Source organism: Propithecus coquereli, unplaced genomic scaffold, assembly GCF_000956105.1.
Source record: "Propithecus coquereli isolate 6110/MARCELLA unplaced genomic scaffold, Pcoq_1.0 Scaffold112, whole genome shotgun sequence".
NCBI lineage: Eukaryota > Metazoa > Chordata > Mammalia > Primates > Indriidae > Propithecus > Propithecus coquereli.
The window spans coordinates 2,380,310-2,399,701 of record NW_012135192.1 but is presented as its reverse complement, the minus strand read 5'-3'; the positions used below and the strand labels follow the sequence as shown (position 1 = coordinate 2,399,701).

Sequence of the window (19,392 nt, the reverse complement as noted above, 5' to 3'; positions counted from 1 at the left end):
TTATTTAATTGCTAGCATGTTATTTGAAACAAATTTTGATTTTGTACACTAGAACTTGCCTATAAATATATTTGTGTTTATCCATGAGAAACATGGATAACTGTAATATATCTAGAAGACACACTCTAAATCTTTAGAAAACGAGAAAAAATGAGATGCAGACAATGCAAATTCTTTGTATGAAATGCAAACAAATGAAACTTTACTCTCAAGACATATTTTGCTGAATAATTTTATTTATTCATGACTGTATTCAAATAGTAAGATAAAAATGAAGTATTTAAGGGATAAAATGCTTATATATATGTTTCTGATTGCTTATTATCCTATGTTTCTGAGTTGTGAGTTTCCATTTCATTTTTCTATGCGGTTTTGGCTAAAGGTGACCCTTTTTGCCTTTTTTCTATGTGGTTTTACTGCACTTTTCTCCCTCTTTTATGCATCTCTGTACATTTTTCCAAGAGCCTCCTTTAGCCCTGCAATCTTTTAATCTGTGTCTGTTCATTTCTTGCATTTCCCTACAGGTCTCTCTGTCTTCTCTTTTTTGTTTATGGAGTTCTTCATCTGTGGACAATGGAGAATGGTGAGACTTAGATTAGACATCCATGGTATTGAAATTTAAAATGTCTCAGTAAAAACAACCATAGCCTTGCCGTGGTTCAGTGAGATGTGGAGGGCAGGTGTTTAATGCTAGAAATCAGTGGGATCACTGTGTGCATTTGTGTGACAATATGTTTGTCACCTCACCGTGTTCAGCTTTGGCCCAGAATTAACATTAAGCAAGAACATGAGCCATGGACCTTTAAGAATGTTCATAAATAGGTTTAGTCAATGTTTTCTTTCTCTTGCTACATTTTTTTTTCTTTCAGTGACAACCTATGCCTTCCCCTCAACTACTTGCTCTGTTTTCTCAGATGCATTTTTTATAATGTTTTTAATAGCCCAATTCCCACTCACAGTGGAAAACTAGAAATACAGTCATAGCGCTAAATGACAACAAGGCAAAATCACTGAAAACACACAAAAAAATTTGTACAATTTGTATGATTCCAGTCATCTGTGGTCTAATTTTTTCAAGTCTGGAAAACTATTTGTTTTCTTGAACACTTACTTGTAATTCAGTCTCTGCTAGAAATGTCAGAAACCAGAGAGCCAGATGGGACAGTCTGGGGGTCTCTGGAGAGTTTGGTGTGAGCAAAAGTCAGGAAAAGTATGTCAAAATATATGGAAGAAAAAATCACGTGAGTGAAAAATATGAATAGCTTTTCTTTGAAATATACTAATTTATTTTTTTGGCTGCAGCACACGACTGAAGTTTGAAGGGTAGAATAACATTAACAGAAGTGGTAATAAAATAAGCAGAGTAATTCTGCAAAGAGTAAATTAGTGGATCAGAAAGAGAGAAGAGATGTTTGAATCATTTCTGGGTGAGAGCTATAGAAAAGCTTTCAAGGTCTCTACATGGTGACTATAAAGAAAAAGAAACAAGTATTATTCTTAAAGAAATACTTAGACTCAAAAGGTACTTAGAATAATTATAAATGCTGTATGTTGAGATAAATCACAGTTCCATTTCAATTATATGTGAAGAAATAGTCCCCAGTTTCCCTTTATTTTTGCTTCTCACACTTTAAGAAATTTGTCATTTTCTTGCCCTTCTTAATTCTTCCTTTTCCTCCCTCCCCTCTTTTTCCTTAATGCCAAATCTGGGTGTTACAATATTAATGATTGTAAATAGAAAATGTGAAGCATCAGTCACTTCTCTTAGAAGGTTCCAGAACACACAAGAGTAGGTTTTACAGAACTGCCTGCCATCATGCCCAGCCCCATGGCACAAAGACAAGTTTAGGTGCCCCATGATCAGTGAGTTCTGTGGTCTTCATTGTGTGTATCCAACACAGGAAATTGTAGGAGACTTCTTTTGGTTTGCACAAATCTCAGAAGATTTTGTTCACATTACAAAACAATCTTGGAATATCCTAAATTCAAGCAATTAGAGAATTAGTTATGTGGCCTGAATGTCAGAAATCCCTCTAACCTTCAGGTTTCCTTGACTTCTCTGGAGAATCAAGCTAGGTTTACTCATTCTGTTTTCATAGCAAAGGTCACTTTTAGCCAAAATGATGCACTTGGAAACAATAGTAATTTCTGATATTCTATCATAGAGTTGCAAAACATATTAAAAATGCGTCTTGTGCTACATTATTTGCAAGTTTAGGTGTGGTGACTATTAGGTGTCTAAAAAATATACCTGGTTTAAAATGTCTCACAGCGATAATTGGCCTTCTGATCTTTGTATCATTTATATAAAATACAATACACGTTTGTCAGAGTGTATGGATCCTAGGGACCTTGTACCTAGGGTTAACGTAGGCACAAAACAGCCTGATATTAGGCAAGATATATCATGTGTGTGGAACTTAGAGCTGAAAGATGTGGAGTTCAAGTTCCAGCCCTCCCACTTACTACTTTCACAAAAAAATAGTCATGTCCCTTAACCTCTCTGAGCCTTGGTTTTCTAGTTTAAAGGTTGGGAATATCACCTCCTATTTCAATGGGTTGTTGTAAATATTGTTTATTTTTTCATGCTTTTTCTCATTCCACAAAGAATTTGACATGACATGCATATATTTAAAGATAAAATAAAATGTATTTGCTAGTGCTTTGCAGATTACACAAATATAAGCCACCAGACATCAGTGTCAGGCCATTTGGATTCCTGAGGAGGTCTGTCCCTTAGAATAAAAGTGCTTCTAAGCAGATGTTTTGGAAACTTCCATTTAATAAGTGCAAATAAAATGAAATTTGTCCATGCATGTCGTAGACTGATTATAGATGCCAATTTAAAATAAACCCATGAGAAAGGAAGAGTACGCAAGACCTTTTAGATTGGGGACTATTTACAACTAATAAAAATATTAGACTCAGACAGTTAATGTCTGTTAATTGAAAAGAATGTACATAATGACAAAAAGCTCTCAAGGATTAAGTAACTCTTTTCAATAAATTTGTGTCTTGTTAGTCATGATAAACATGTACAAACATTTGAGAAAGAATAGAACTCAAGTGTGAGTCATTTTTATTCAGCTTAAAGACAATGCCTTTTGCTGCATTTAGGGTTGGTGGATACCTCACGGTAACACAGAGGCATTGAAATACCAGTGGCCTCTGGGTTCCTTCTTCTAATTCCTCTTATTATCATGTGCCATTTGCCTTAATCTTGGGTTACTAGCTCTCCTTATCTGTCCTCTGCATCTAAAGCCTCCAGAAAGATTGCTCTGGCATGGCCTAATAGCTTTTATCAGCTCACCCAGTGGCTCTTACGCTTTGATGCTTGAAACAAGGAGTTAACCACGTGGTGCCAAGCCCTTCTGAACAAGTCAACTGCTCTCCTCTGTAAATAATGGCTGTTTATGCCAAGGCCACCGAGATGGGCTCCCCACCTCTTCCCTCTGTCAAAGTGAGATGGAATCTAAGGATAGAAATTAGGGGCTATTTGCCGCACTCCCCCCACTCCCCTTGCTTAATTTGATCTAATTGGAGAGAAATCGCTGGGTATGTGGTGCACCATAACAAGATTAGACCCCCGCTCTCTTTGGTCTTATACTTTAAGCTCCTGTCATGTCACCCTCCTAATATCTATATGGTATATTTGGCTGATAGTTAAGTTGTTAAAAAAAATGGTGCTGATGTTCCCAATGCACAGGATTTTGCAAGGACGAAATGAGACAAATATGTAAAGTGCTAAATAAAAGGTTGGGCACACAGCAGCCTAATGGCAGCAGCTACTGCTGTTGTTTCTGTTATTAACAAACTGAGGAAGAGGGGACACTAACCTAGAATGTTGGCTTTTCTAGGATCCCTGCTGGTAAGATCAGTATAGAAAACAACCTTCAGAGAGACCATAATGTGTAGGCAGAGAACAGGCAGAGAGGCTGACTTGGAGGAGGCAGGCTGGGCAGCTAAGTTTTATGCTGGGAGGGCCACAGTCCCAAATTTCAGACTTATCCCTTTCTGCCATTTTGTAGCAGCATGTGATGTGACAACACTACTGGCCGGGACAGGTTAAGTTACTTCACTGCACTCAATATTAATAAGTCACCTCGCTTTTTAATTAATGGAACTTTTACATATCTTAATCATACGTTCACAAGGAATAGAGAGTCTTTTTTTCTCCCCCTCTGCTCCTCTCTTCTATGGAAAGAATTTACTTCCCATATGGGGTTATCATAAAAGCTGAAAGGATTCAAGTTTAAAGTAATACAGTGAGTGATTGAAAAGCTGTTATACACCTTCATGTTCTCCTTCTTACCCTTTTGCATTTACATACAGGCCTCTTTCAAAGGAACAGACTTCATCTTCAGTTTGCTTTATGCAACTCACCCCTTTGTGTTTGGTTGGCCTAGAGATTTCCTTTGCTTAAATTTAGCATTTATCAATCACAACTAGCAATGCATGTGATGGTGTTAACGGGAAATTCCACAGGACCCTCTTCACACTGGGGAAGGGGAACATCTGCTACTTTTGTATTAGGATGTCAAGATTTAGAGGTCAATGTGTTTCCCCATCAAGGCTTAAGGCTTTGGGGATCAGGGGAAGTGTCAGGCTCCAAGCAGCACAATGAATGGCAGCTGCTGACTGGCTAGGTCTGCCTGTTCTCAACGGGGGATATTGCTGTTTGGCATAATGCGCTGAGACTTAGTGTGCTAAACACACCCAGCTCGGGTAGTGAGGCAGGCTGTGTCTTTTTTTCCCCCTGCTTCTGCACTGCCTTTTTAATCTTGGAAGAAATTATGTTGGGGTCTTCATTAGTGGCACCCAGCAGGGTGAAGACTCCATGAGGGCCGATCCGCACTATGGCTAAAAAAACTATCAGCCTTTGTGCAGGGAGTTGAAGGTTTAAGTTGCCTGAACCGGAAAGAGTCTGAAGAGGCGATTATGTTAAGCAAGTAATGTGTATCGGTAACATGGAATCGAATTACCAGGGTCAGTGACTACCTGGCTTTCCCTGTGCATTAAATGAAGACATAATATTGCATTTGTGCTGGGCACTTCTTGATGCCACATGCTATCGGCACCGTCCAGTCATCTGTATTTCACACCATGTCACCTCTAATTTCATGGGATTATCTGCGCTGTTGCTTTATTAGATACTCATGATCTTGAGCTTCCTTTGAACTCACAGCAGGGCAGGGCAAAGTCATTATTGTGAACAATTCCGTGCTTCTTGTGTTATATACAAAATTATTATTGCCATGATTTAGAAAGGTAGATATAGCCCACTATCATGCTTCTAAAAGTTTGCATTTATTTGCTCGTAAGGGAAGCTACGGAGAGGGAAAACATTGAACATGACAAATGTTTTTGAGTACTAGTGTTAGAAAGGTGTCAAGGCAGTGAATTAGTATTAGAAATGTATATAGGACAGTCGTTCAAACTGCGGTCCCCTGGTCAGCAGTATCAGAATCACCTCGGAACTTGTGAGAAATGCAAATCTTACTGGGTCAGAAACTCTGGGGTGGGGCTCAGCAGTCTGTGTTTTAACAAGCCTTCCAGGAGATTCTGATGCATGCTCAAGTTTGAGAAATACCGCCGAAGCATTTACGGAGTACAAGAATGGGATAGATCTGTATTTTCTGGGGCACAGTAGTAGACAAGACAGATGAAGTATCTGCCCCCGTGGACCTTATCAAATTACAAAGGACTATGTGGTTCTTTGCCCTAATGAAATGTTTATACATACCCAACGGAGCCTATAATTATTGTAGATACCATTACATTCTGCATTTGAATTAGCTTGTTATGTTCTTTGGTATCAGAGAATGACTAACAAAGGATAACTAATGCATGATTCCTTTGTGCATTTCAGAAACATCCCCCTTGCAATATGTATATCCATGGCCATCGTCACCATTGGCTATGTGCTGACAAATGTGGCCTACTTTACGACCATTAGCGCTGAGGAGCTGTTGCTTTCGAATGCAGTGGCAGTGGTAAGTCCAGGTTGGGAAAAATGCCAATTCGAATTTAGGTTAATGAGTTGATTCAATTTTATAGTAGGTCCCTCCAGCAGAAAGTGTTTTGAAATTCAGTAATCTTTTCTTGACCTGAATGATAATGAATATTTTAAAAATTTAGAGCACCCCTTAGCATATTCCATGTAACTGATGCAGCTAAAATCCTATATGATTTATCTTTACATTTAATTTCTTGTAAAATATTTCCACATATACATGCTTGAAAATCTGTCAAGGCATTGTTGAGTAGAAGGCATTATTCTTCCAACATGTCCTTAAGGATAGGTGGACAGTTACTGAATCTAAATGAATGTGGGTTTTTTTTTGGTATAAAAATCTTAATTCATTCTGTACTCTTTCCTGTTTGTAAACTTTTCAAATGCTAATTTAAAATCCTTTTCCCAAAGTAGCACTTAAGAATTTTCATGTGGACCATATAAATTTGTTTTTTCTAGCATATCCTTTTGAATACTAGTCCTGAGATGTTAATATATTTGGGAAACTCTGGGATTTTTAGAGTTAAACAGATGTCGTTATAGTACTTCTCAGAATATTAAGATACTAATGTGCATTTTAACTCCCTGAGAAGTGGATACACATAATTTTATAGCATTTTCCAAAATTTATTTGACACCAGGACCATCTTTGTCCCCAAAGATCATGGTATAGGATTGTTATTTTGTGACACATACTTTTATTTTGCATAAAAACTTAGTGAGTGAGAGACCATTCACCCATGACCCCATAACAATGAAGGGTGAAAAATTAACTTCGCATCACTTGAAGTCAGTTCCTTTAAAAATAGTATTACTTCATATCAGCAGCATTCACAAGGAATAAATTATCTCACTTTGTGTGAACCTATGTACGAGTTCACTGTATTAAAAAGATTTTGCCCACTGTTCTAACTCCTACCAGACACTCAAATATACAACACTTACTGATGTTGGGTCAGTCTTCTCATCTTTCTAGACAAAGGGCAGTGCTTATTCTTTGGGCATAATGTGGTCCATTAATTACAAAGCACCAGCTGCATCAAGGACAGATAGAGAATTCCACATCATTTTTGGGAAAACTACATCCTCCATGGGAATTTGCAATGTTGCACATATCATGGTATAAAAGAAAATTGCGGAAGTTTTGTTTACCTTTTATATTTTCTGTGGCTTGTTGAACTTATATTTGTGTTCTAGCGTTTTTATAAGGAACCACAAAAGGAATTGTCAGGATACCTGAGAGGGAGGGAGGGACTCCATAAACATGGATTCAGCTGGTGTGATTTTTCTGGAAAAAAGATTTTCAGGGTTGCTTATATATATGGTATAAATTATGAAGTCATCAATTATTTTACTGACTTCCTAACAATGGGATTGGTATATGAACCAAGTATCTGTAATAATTCTCAGTGTACGTTTGTACTTCACCGTGAAAATATGGCTTTCCAGGCTAAAGAGAAGGTATTGTGCAGAAGGATTTCTGTCTCCAAAAGCAGAACTTCTGAATTGAGCTTTTTTCTACTTACCAGAGTCAGAGACGATACATATCATAGTTGATAAAGATTCGGTAAATGGATCATTGCTTTTTGAAAGTAGAGAGAAGGTGCTTGTTTAGACCTTTGCTTATAGTTTCGCAACAAGCAATGCCATGGTACCCGCTTTTGATTATAGTCCACAGAGTGAGTCTGACCCTAACCAAAGAGAAGAATTTTAAAACATACATGTATCACCAGGGTACCAGAGAGTCATAGAGCAAGTTTGGCCCAAATTGTTTCATTTTATTTCACTTTCTAGCAAAGCATTAATTTGCTTCATTCTTTCTTTCACTAGACCTTTTCTGAGCGGCTACTGGGAAATTTCTCATTAGCAGTTCCGATCTTTGTTGCCCTCTCCTGCTTTGGCTCCATGAATGGTGGTGTGTTTGCTGTCTCCAGGTGAGTGAGTTCACATATTTCCAGAAACACATTTCTGTTTTTGAGATTGGATGTGATAAGGATAACTTTAAAAAGAAAAGAAATAGTGCCTCCAAACCTTTGTTCTTAAAGGGACGTGCAAGATTGCAATGTTGGTTCAAGTATTAGCAGCAGGTTTTATTCTGCCCATTAGAGGGCACTGCTTGTCTACTCCTAGCCTACTCTGAAAACGGACATGTGGCATTTTTTAATAGTATGTCTGCAGAGTCTAACAGTAGCTTTTCATTTCTGGTGATAAAATCTTTCGTTTCTCTAAAGATATCAAGATTAAAGTAAAGAAAGAGACAACAGAAATCACCACCCCCCTATCTGTATCCCCTTTGTTCTGTTTGAAGCAAAAGTCCCTTTTTAAAAAATATTTTTGACAATTATGTTTATTTAATTCATTTTTCATTTGTAAGGTGAAATTAATGTACTACATATCTGACATTGTTGTTATCATTGTTACTTAGCATTAATGTATGATGAGATTGAAACCCAATCAGATAAATATGAATGCTGTATGTGTGTGCGTACATGTGTATGTGCATGTGTGTGTTTGTTGATCTGAATTGACAACACGCATATAATACTAGGAATATAGAACTAAATTCACCATCAGCTATTTATATGTAGGGAGAGCTATACTGAATCAGACATTGCTATTGTTTCTCCTCAAAGACTAATATAATGTCGGCAGATTGTATAAAATTTGAATTTAGATTTTTTATGTTATTCTGTACCTTACCTGAAAAGTGACATCTAAGTAATCACTTAAGAAATGCCAAACCATTTGGTAGGAAAAAGATGCAAATTTTCTCTGGGATTTCTGGATTTTCCCTTTGAAATGATCAATTATATAGTCAACTCCACCCACATTTTTCTCCCATCAGGTTATTCTATGTTGCGTCTCGAGAGGGTCACCTTCCAGAAATCCTCTCCATGATTCATGTCCGCAAGCACACTCCTCTTCCAGCTGTTATTGTTTTGGTAATGCATATTAACAAGTATATCTAGATATAACCTTGAATAACAGGTTAGCAAAGAGGGAGTCAAGTCAGACTTTAGGTAGTGCTTTACTTTCTCATTCGTTACTAATGTATGCCATGGTGGAGTTTGGGAGATAGAATATTTTCCATTCCTTCCCTTTATTCGGTGTTTCTGATGTGTATTTGATGCTTTGGGGTAATAACCACGTCACTTGTCTTTCACCTTTGCAGAAATTTGTAAGGTCTAAGGAAAATGATTAGCTTGGCTCCTCTCCCTAACACAGAGACTCACAGGAAAGGATGCGGAGTAATAGGTCCCAACTATTAATACTTACATAAAGTAAAGCTAAAAGCTCCAGTCCAAAAAATACCTGGTGGTCTCATCATGGGCACCTCATAATGAAATGCACACAAAATTATTCAAAGAATTGATGAAATCCTAGACAGTGCAATGATTCTGTGATTAAAAGTGAGACATTTGAGAGCAACCCTGCGGCATAAAAATAAAAACACCAAAACTTAAATTTGAGTTGTAGAATTCTTTATGCAGAGAAAAGTGTTTGTGAAATGTGGGCTACAAAAGACTGTATAAGGTGTAAAAGTCCTCAAATACCCATTGGTAATGTTATATTCATTTTCCCCTACGATTTTGTGATATTTTTCTCAAGTGGAATCTGTTGTCAGGAGCACCATAGAATGCATCGAACATTTTTTTTTTTCATGCATTTAATTTGTTTCTGAACGTTTCCTTGAAATTTCTTTTTAAAGTACACGTACTCTCTGTGCGGAATCTGGAAGTTAATGTCACTTGTGGGAACAGAATGTATTATTCCATGAAGAGGGCTTTCGTTTTAAGCCTCTGCTATCAGTCATGCTGTCCTTGGCATGTGCAGCTGCAGAGACTTGCTAAGCTGATCTCTGTGCTCATCTTCTCTGTGGTCTTGAGGGTCACACACGTGGAGAGTAAACATGGAGGGAAAAAGGTCAATGTTTTGCAATCAAGAATCCCCAGAATCAAGAACCCCTAAGTGGCTGTGGTTCCTATGTATGTATAGCCAAGAGCTCATCAGAGAGCATTCGCAGAGCTTTGTGTGAATTTTCCAATTGGGTTCATTTTTAATGTTCGTTATTGGCTATTTACTAGTCATCTCAGTCTTTGGATCTTTAAATTTTGAATCATTGAATATCCTTTCTTTTGCTCTATGAAAACACATTCTCTTCTCTCAAGTGTAGAAGGAACTAAAACCAAAATAAAACATTCATGTAAAATTCCACCTGAATGAAAGGTAATGGTGATGGCACTCTTACACTGTCACTGGTGTGTAAATGCATTGTTACAGCAGAACATAGAAAAGAGTTAGTCAAATTGTGGTTTTAATGATGCTGCTAGTTTATCAGTGTAAATAATCATTTGAAAAAGATAGTAATGGGTAGTGACGTCATTGTTATCACCTGTGTTCTCATTTAATTCACCAAGCTTCATTTTTTTTCCTCCCTTCCGCCACCCCCAGCACCCTTTGACAATGATAATGCTCTTCTCTGGAGACCTCAACAGTCTTTTGAATTTCCTGAGTTTTGCCAGGTGGCTTTTTATTGGGCTGGCAGTTGCTGGCCTGATTTATCTTCGATACAAACGCCCAGATATGCATCGTCCTTTCAAGGTAACCTCAGTAATCTTGATGGGTTTCCATAAATCTTTCTCCTAATACCTAGTCCTCCCTTTGTCATAATTTGATGATGGGAAGGTTGGGCAGGGGACAGCATCCCGTAGAATAAAATGTTTAACTCTTGCAGGCAGTGCCTTCCTATTGGATTTATTGTAACTTGGAAAAATTAGTCAAAATTTTTATGTAATATACTGAACTTTCTATGTCACATTTTTGAAAAAAAGATGGTATAGATGGATGTTTGTTATTCTGGTTTTTCATGAATGTGTCCAATGACCTGATATGTCCAAAGTACGGGATACTTGTGTCTTCATGCTGAGTAGTTGTGGACAGCCATGCTGAGAAAGAGCGAGGTAGATACTTCTCTAAAAGGCTGCTGCTTTACAAAATAGGCATTTTTAAGTACGTCAAAGTCGTGGCTTGATACATTGCTCTTTCTGTACATTATACACTCTAAAAGGAATAGGAATGTAAAATATACAGAAAAAGAGAAGATCTATGAACTTGCCACTTAGTAGAATGTCCATGTAGCAAAACTAAGTATTTCCTTTGGGGAGGGCCGAAGACTCTGCTTGTCATCGCCTTCAGCCTTGAATGTTCACGGATTGATTTGACCTCAGTATTTATTTGCTTTTAAGAAATAGCACAGATAAGGCTGTCAGTCATGTTGTCAGAATTCTAATTATATTCATCGCCTAATGCTGGCAGCATCTTCATTAGCGGTTGAATAGGAGTTGGCCTGTTTTATTCCTGTCAGTTCTTATTGTGAATCTCATCAGAAAATCAATATGCACTGAAAGACTTTAACATGTAACTTATCAGCCAGTGCTCTGGACTCCATGTTAAAGTGGATTCTAATCATAATGATCAAAGAGCCAATCTTTTAAAATCGAAAACATAAATCATAACATTTTTTAACTAGTAAAATAATTCCAACAGAACATCTCTTATGAAATAGCCTTTTTTCAAATTTCAGCATATTACGGGGGGACAAATGTTTAGGTTACACAGACTGCCTTTGCCCCGCCTGAGTCAGAGCTACAAGTGTGTCCATCCCCCAGACGGTGCACACTGCACCCATTAGGTATGAATATACCCATCCTCTCCTCCCTTTTTGTGCTTAGATTTTGTTCTATACAAAGATTTTAAAACAATTTAAATTAAATTGAATTAAATTTAAGGAAGTATGTTTAAATGGGGCACTCTCTGTGCCCCATGAAAGAGATTTTGCTACTAAAAGTACTTTGGTGCCTGTCACCTGGTCATGTGACTAAAGCATATCACATGACTGACATGCTCATCTTGAAACCACCTTCTGTCTCTTGAAGTACATTTAAAATGATTTTTTTTTTTCTGTTCCATGTTCCAGGTACCACTGTTCATCCCAGCTTTGTTTTCCTTCACTTGTCTCTTCATGGTGGCCCTGTCTCTTTACTCGGACCCATTTAGTACAGGGATTGGCTTTGTCATCACTCTGACTGGGGTGCCTGCATACTATCTCTTTATCATATGGGACAAGAAGCCCAAGTGGTTCAGAAGAATGTCAGGTAAGATTTTTAAGCAGTTTCAGGACCTTGTGAGAGACAGTGTTACAGAAAACCTGCAGAGGTGCACATACGTAACATGCATATCTTAAAATTAAAAGATATAAGTGGCATAATTGCTACTTTGAGTACATTATTGCATTTTAATTGGAAATGCTTTTTTTTTTTTTTTTTTGTAGGAAGGACACGCAGGGTATAGCCATTGAATCTTTTCAGGGTATTTAGTAGTTTGGATGCTCTAATCACTTCTTAAGAGAACTGCTTTTTTGATTGAATTTTATCAGCAGTTCTGTAAATGACCTAATTGCTCTTTTGAATCCCTTCCTAACCTAGTTATTTTTCTTCTGGGTTGAATGCAGTTTAGTGATTCTATATCATAACTTGATGCGTGACGTGAGATTTGTGGTGGAGTTAGGCAGAGGCCTGCAAGTGTGTTCGATATCATGATCATAACACTACATCAGTAGGAACAGTGACTCACAGACAGGTCATGACAGCAAGAACAACGAAGAGAAGAATAACGGCTCCCATTTATTGTGTGAATTCTATGTGTTTGCACATGTATGCCCTTGTTTATTGCTTAAAACAGGCTTCTGAAGTAGGAAAAAAATGAGTATCTTCATTTTATAGATTTCGAATTATAGCATGGGAAAATTCATGTCATTTGTTCCAAGTCATACAGATATGAAGTAGAGGAGCTGACACTCAAACTCAGGGAGTTTTGTATTTTAGAAAAATCACCCTTGGGGCAGTGTGGATGGATTAGAGAGGATTGAGGCTAAAATCAGAGAATCAAGTTTGGTGGTTATTGCAGCAATCCCAAGAATTGAAGGGGGTCTGAACACAGGCAGTTTCAGCAGGGCGTGAGAGAAAGGGAAAAATACTAAGGAGGAAAACCCAGCAGGACGTGGTGACCATTTAAGTTGGGGGAGAAGAAAACATAATAGATCGCTAAATCAGAAGGTGCTTATGAACAGCCTGTGTTGAAAGCCCCTGTCTCTATCAGGGCTCTCCTGAGTCCTCTCCCCTACGTTATCATCTCAGTCAGTCCTCACCAAGATTGATGTGCCGAGGCGGTGCTAATCTCAGACCCAGAAGAGGAAACCGGGGCTCAGGGAGATGGAGAATTTATTTTTCAGTGTACAGATTTTGAACTATAGAGCTAGGATTTGAACCCACGTCGGCTGGACTTCAAAGTCTATGCTCTTTCTAGAGTGGATGCGTTGTAGAAGAAAAAGAGAAAGAGAGAGGTCAAATATATAGCTAGAGGGGCAGATATGTTTTTGCTGGTTGGTTTAGAATGTACTTTTGTACGTCTTTGTTTTAATTTACTTACTTTACTGCAATTAACCTTTAAAATCCAAGTTAAAAGCTTAGGGAGAGTTCTGGTAAAATTATTAATAAATAATGTCAATGTTACTAAAAAACAGCAACAAAATCTGAATATACATATTGAATCTATAGTGTGCTATACGAACTCATTTAGAAGCCAGCCATTTAAAGCAGAGTTTTACTACTACTCTTTGTTAGATTTTATTGATATTTGGCATCTTTAGACCTCATACTACCATTTATACCTGGATTTTGTTTTCTAGCTGGTAACATTCTCTCTCACAGAAGTGTTACTATACAAGTTAAGCACTTGAAGGCTAACATAGGCACACTGATTGCCTTAACCAAACATTTAATCTGCATTTCTTGTTAGCTCACACTAGTTTTATGTAGAATATTTTTATGTGAGTTTTCTCTGTTGTAGACACTTACCACAGAGCCTATTCAGAAGAACAGAAAAGATATTGTTAAATATAGTTACCATTTAAGACAGATTAGCGCTCACCACTGTGAGATCTGTGTCTATCTTCCATCCTAGCTAGGGATAGTTCAAACCCCTGAGCACCATAGAAAACCAACAGAATTTAGGAAGAAAGAGCTAGTAACACTAGAGTAGGAGTAGAATGAGAAGAAGCATAATGGAAAAGCAAAGTCGTTGTCCTATCCCACTTAGTAGGTGTTTTCATCCTCCTGTTTGTAGTCAGCCAACTGAAAGTTCTCTCCTTTTGCTAACATGTATGTATTTTGTACCATGTCTTTGTCAGTTCATAATGAGCTTTACAACAGGCAATTCTCATGCTTGATCCTTGCTATTATATTTTTCGGTCTCTAATGATGTTTTGAACATCTCCAAGGCCTCCAAATTTAGTGTTAGCCTTTTGTGAAACTAGCAGCAATGGAGCAGTCCCGTAACAGTTATTTGGTTCTCAAAAATGCCGTTAAGTCTTACCAGGGAGCTGGCAATTTTGCCTTTAAACTGTGATCATTGTGACTCTTTATCTTTATAGCTGCCCTGAAAGTGAGTAGCAAAAAGCAACAATCCTCCGTAATTTTGTTTGATTTTCCTCTTAGGCAGCATTCTTGTAGTAAAATAAAGAAAATTCATAATATTTATTGCTGCAATAACAAGTTATTTTCTTAGCCTTTGGCTAAAACAAAACACTCACACACAGACACATAGAAGAACAGAGTCCTAAACCTCCACCCCAACCTTTCTCCCAACTACTCTACGTTCTTTTTGTTAGAGAGAAACTCAGTGTGAACTTGGAGACCAAGAGAGCCTTTGCTTGGAGGAGTTTGTTCAGTAATTTCATATCATATTGTTTTGCTTGGTAAATTTCTTTAAATTTTAGACTATCATTTATTTTTACTCTAACATACATGAGTAGATTAGCCCTGTGAAAATGATAGTCTATTAAAATACGTCTTACCTAGGTTGTTTCCAAGAAAAATGAGAGGTGACGAAACAGTGTTCAGAAAATGGTGAAAAGCTGCTTAATACAGACAGCCAGGGAATGTTCAGAACACAAGGATCTCAGATTTTCAGAGATTTGATGAATTTTTCTGGCCACAGGATGCCAGTGTTGAACCACTTTTTGTTTGATAGTGTTTCTAGGGAGAAAAGAAAACGTGCTCTTTAGGGAATAGGCAGATACTGTGTAAAGCTTTTCTCTGCCATCTGTGACTGAGTGGTTAATTCTCCTGATTGGTTATTTATATTATTTATTTACTCATAGAAATCCAGGATTCTCACGTAAGGCAAAAGGGGCAAATACCCCACCGATATATGCAAATATAGGCAGGTAGTAAGACCTGGCAAATCCCCGGTCTTGCTGCTCGGCTGTCTCTCTATTTATCAGCCAAAACCTGTGACAGCTGAGGGTGCACAGGGTGGCTGGCAGTTGGTCCCTTTTGCTCAGGGAGAAATACGGTAAACATCCTTATTCAAACAAAATCTTTTATTATAAAAAATCACACTGGGCAACACCAGCAGAATGACTGTCATGCATCTTTGTGGAAAGCGATTTTGCAACTCAGAGTCCTAAAAGCTTATGTTGCATGCACTGTGTCACGATAACTTATGATAAGTCACTGAAAGCTAGTTAATGCATTTCACAGCCTTTTCATGAAGACTGCAGTCCAACATTTTCAATTAATTAAACTTGTCTACATTTCTTAGGGGTCCAAACTGTCTTCATTGTATGGATAAAATGAGATCACACTTGTGAAAAGGTTTTGAAGCCTTTAAAAAATTACTTACTATTCTTCTTATTATGACTTTCAGAGAAGATTTGCTTTGTGCTACTTCACAAACTTACTCAATTTTTGTTGTAGTTCCCATGTTGGTCCAGGTACAGTTGGGTAAATCAGATTTTGCAAGGTGATTTGTTATCTCAACTTTTTTCAAGAATAACTACTGAACATGAAAGGTAAAGCTAAACATACTGCAATTGTTATTTGGTCCTGTAGCTTGCAGTTACTAAAACACCTAGCACAGATTCATTGACTCGCCCTTACTGAAAGCAGTAACATCATGGGGGTGATGATCCCCAAGCCAAAAGCCTTTTCGTGAGCGTGGATGTAGAAATGGCAGTCAAATGGCACATGCTCTGCGGTGTTTCCAGCAAGCTGGAGGCTGCTTTAGAGGCTTACTTGCCTTCATTGAGTAACCCTGTCTGACCTACTGCTGTCAGATAACCCAGAAGGAAAAGTTGGTGTGACTCCAAAAGGTACTCATGGCCAAAATCAATCACTCCGTGGAAACCTTCATTATGATGAAAATTAGTCAAATCTTGATATCCCAAGAGAGAGTGTAAGAAAGCTACCAGGGAGATTGTTAATAGGGCTGACTGAACGTGGAGGAATAGTAGACTGCAGAAAGTGTGCGGAACCAGAAGAGAGATTCTTTGGCCATCGTTGTGCTCCTGAATGGAGGACCTAAACAGATTTCAGGAAGGAAAGTGACATACTTGGAAAGCAGCAGGATCGAAGTTGCTCCTTATTTGTGTGAAATGGAGCCAGGGATATGACAAGGGAGGAGGCAAGATGTCTAAGAAAGCACAGGTGTAGGGGGCCCAGAATATAGAGAAACGCTTTTGGAAAAGGCTTTGGCGTTGGGTGTGGAGGGCAGACGTTGTGGAGATTAGTTCAGGAGGCTGGGGCAGGACCTCTTCAGGGAGACAAAGCCGGAGAGGATGTCTTCTTGACACCACTGCTTTTCATTTGGCCCATTGCAGACGCTTGAACCCCTTGTTTTTTCAACCTGCTGTCAGCCCTAGCCCCTTCTCTGCCTAAACATGTTATATCTCCATTACTATTGATTGATACTTACTTTTCCCCAAAAAGTCTATTTTTATAGGACAATTTTGCAATTTCCTTTTCTGTAACTATGAGCTTTAATGGCTCTTGAGTGCTCCCTTATTCCACACTTACATCTCAATGTAAAGAGCGGGGGCTGTGAAAAATAAAGTTTATTTAAGAAATATTTATGTAGAGCTTATCATTGGCTAGCACTGTGCTGGGCTCTTGACAATTAATATTGTCTGTAAAATTAATGTGCTGAGGACAACATCTTTGGTGAACATGGTTATAAAGCAAAGGATGAAAGAAATATTTTTGTAATGTCATTAAATATTTCATGGAAGGGGCTACTACAAGGAACGAGTCATAAATGAGGAGAAATATTATATGTCCAAATGAGAGAAGATGTGTGTCTGAAACCATCAAGAGGATGGGCTCTAGACTTCTCCAGGTCTGGCAGGAAGTCGAAGAGTTTCTGTAGGGATTGATCACAAAGATAAGAGGTGAAGAAGAACTAATGTCCCTGGAAAATGGGGTCACAGAGTTCTAGGACTGCCAAGGTAAAATGACCTTAGAAATCATCTAACCCAGTGGTTCCTACATTTTTGTATCTATCAGAATTACAGATTGCTAGGCCTTCAGGGTTGAGGAAGGGTTGAGCTTGCAAATATTCATTTCTATTATCTCAAGTGATGCTAATGTTGCTGGTCCAGGAACCACACTTTGAGAAACACTGATTTAGTCCCTCATTCTACTGATGAGGCAAACGAGGCCCTTGGAGATAAGATAATTTCCTCAATAATATGCTACAAGTTAGAGACTGGAAATAATATTCTGATTCTTCTACTGATTCTTCTGAGGAACAGGTTGTAATCTCATAGGTGCGAAAAGAACAAGCCAATTTTAATATGAAGTATATTTTGAACATTTATTTATATCTTGGTTCTATTGTCTCACAATATTTTCAGCCTCCCAGTTCATGAATAAAAGTCCTTATTTGAATGCAAAATATTAATGTATTCTTGCTGAGAAGCCATCATGGGAAGTTACAGAAGTGACAAATAAATTAATTGAGCATGATAGGATTCTAACGAAGTAAATAATTCTTGAAAGTTCTCTATGAAATAGGCGGTTGTGTGTTTTCAGTATTCAACCACAAGTAATTCATATTTTGCTGTTTTTATGCATTTCTGATTTCCATGCATTTTTAATTTCTCTTCTTTATTTCTTTGCAGACAGAATAACCAGAACATTACAGATAATACTGGAAGTAGTACCAGAAGAAGATTGTCGTAAATTATGAACTAATGAATTTGAAGTCTTGGCCACCTGCGCAAGAGCAGAGACACAATATGGATCTTCCCTTCATTTTCTGAAAATCCAGAGAATCGCAACTTTGGTGACGGACTAAAGGAATCAATTATTTCTATTCATATCATTTAGTATATTTAAACTAATTTCTAAGAAATTTACTTATAACTCCATGTAGTTATAGAAAGCTAATATGCAATTGTGTATGAGTTCACACGGTTCTCAAGTGTCCGATATCTACCTGTTGGAGTTAGGGAAAAAGATTAAGAAAATGGACAGTTACTTTAGTGGTCATTCTCTACACCATGTCTTACTGTGGCTAAGAACCTTCAAATTGATGACCGAGGTGTTTTCTGTATGTGTGGGTTTTGTATAACTGTTTTACACACCATAGGTGACTATACTGTGAAAAATGTTGTCTATTCTTCTTAAAAAAACACACATCATTATTAAGGCAAAGAGGACAAAAAGAAATTTATTTTATGTTGACATTGCATTGCTTCCCCTTAGATACCAATTTAGATATCACTCATCTTTTAATGGATTATACCCAGAGCATTTTGAACAAAGGTCAGAGGGGATATGTTGAATACTTTATTCTAGGGGCTATTGTTTATGAGACAAAAATAAGATTTATGTTGGAGTAAAAATCCTTGAGAATATATTATGTTAGATATTTCTTTACTCATTATCAGAAAGTTCCACAGTTATGTGCCATTTCGTTTTCACATCAGTCTGTTTGATCTGGAAAGTGTGTAACACTTCTTAGAGCAAGAATCAGTTTGATATTAAAATCCTCTTAAGAATAACTACCTACTTCACTAATAATTTACCCCTGATAAATAGATCTAAACATGTACATTTTTAAATCTTCAAATTACGATATCGACATGAGAGAAATTACCAATAAAGAAAATATCCCCAATATTAGGACCATCCTTATAATCATATTGACATGAAATGTTAGTAATTCTGAACTTTGAAAAATATTTAGGCTATTTTTACATTGTAATGAATTTTAAGAGTTTGTGCATTTCTTTTGTGTATTTTATATTCTATTAAAATAGCTCTTTGGATAAAACTGTCCAGATAAATTATGGAAAAGTGCATATTAATATAAAAATTGAGGAAGAAATGTCATTGCTAAATAAGATTTACAACTGATGTTTCTAAAAAAATTCCTCTTCTATATCTAGGGTTTTTCAGTAATTTCCTCAACTTAATTATCATTCAACTTGTAAAAGAGATAACTAATAATAAGTTCATCAAAAGAAGGAGAAATTG

The 19,392-nt window shown here is 37.4% G+C and overlaps 1 protein-coding gene across 2 annotated transcripts in view; it reads left to right on the top strand.

The window, feature by feature from the left end:
* The window catches only part of SLC7A11 (solute carrier family 7 (anionic amino acid transporter light chain, xc- system), member 11), a 109,879-nt gene that overhangs the window by 72,790 nt on the left and 17,697 nt on the right, over positions 1-19,392 (top strand). Inside the window, exons 7-12 of one of the 2 annotated variants that reach the window (XM_012654761.1) lie at positions 5,870-5,993; positions 7,844-7,947; positions 8,859-8,955; positions 10,466-10,615; positions 11,991-12,168; positions 18,033-18,769. In XM_012654761.1, coding sequence (XP_012510215.1) covers positions 5,870-5,993; positions 7,844-7,947; positions 8,859-8,955; positions 10,466-10,615; positions 11,991-12,168; positions 18,033-18,100 — 721 coding nt within the window. In that variant the 3' untranslated portion in view covers positions 18,101-18,769. Of the gene's footprint in view, positions 1-5,869; positions 5,994-7,843; positions 7,948-8,858; positions 8,956-10,465; positions 10,616-11,990; positions 12,169-18,032; positions 18,770-19,392 lie in introns of those variants that run through there. The other variant, XM_012654769.1, reaches the window with a different exon arrangement.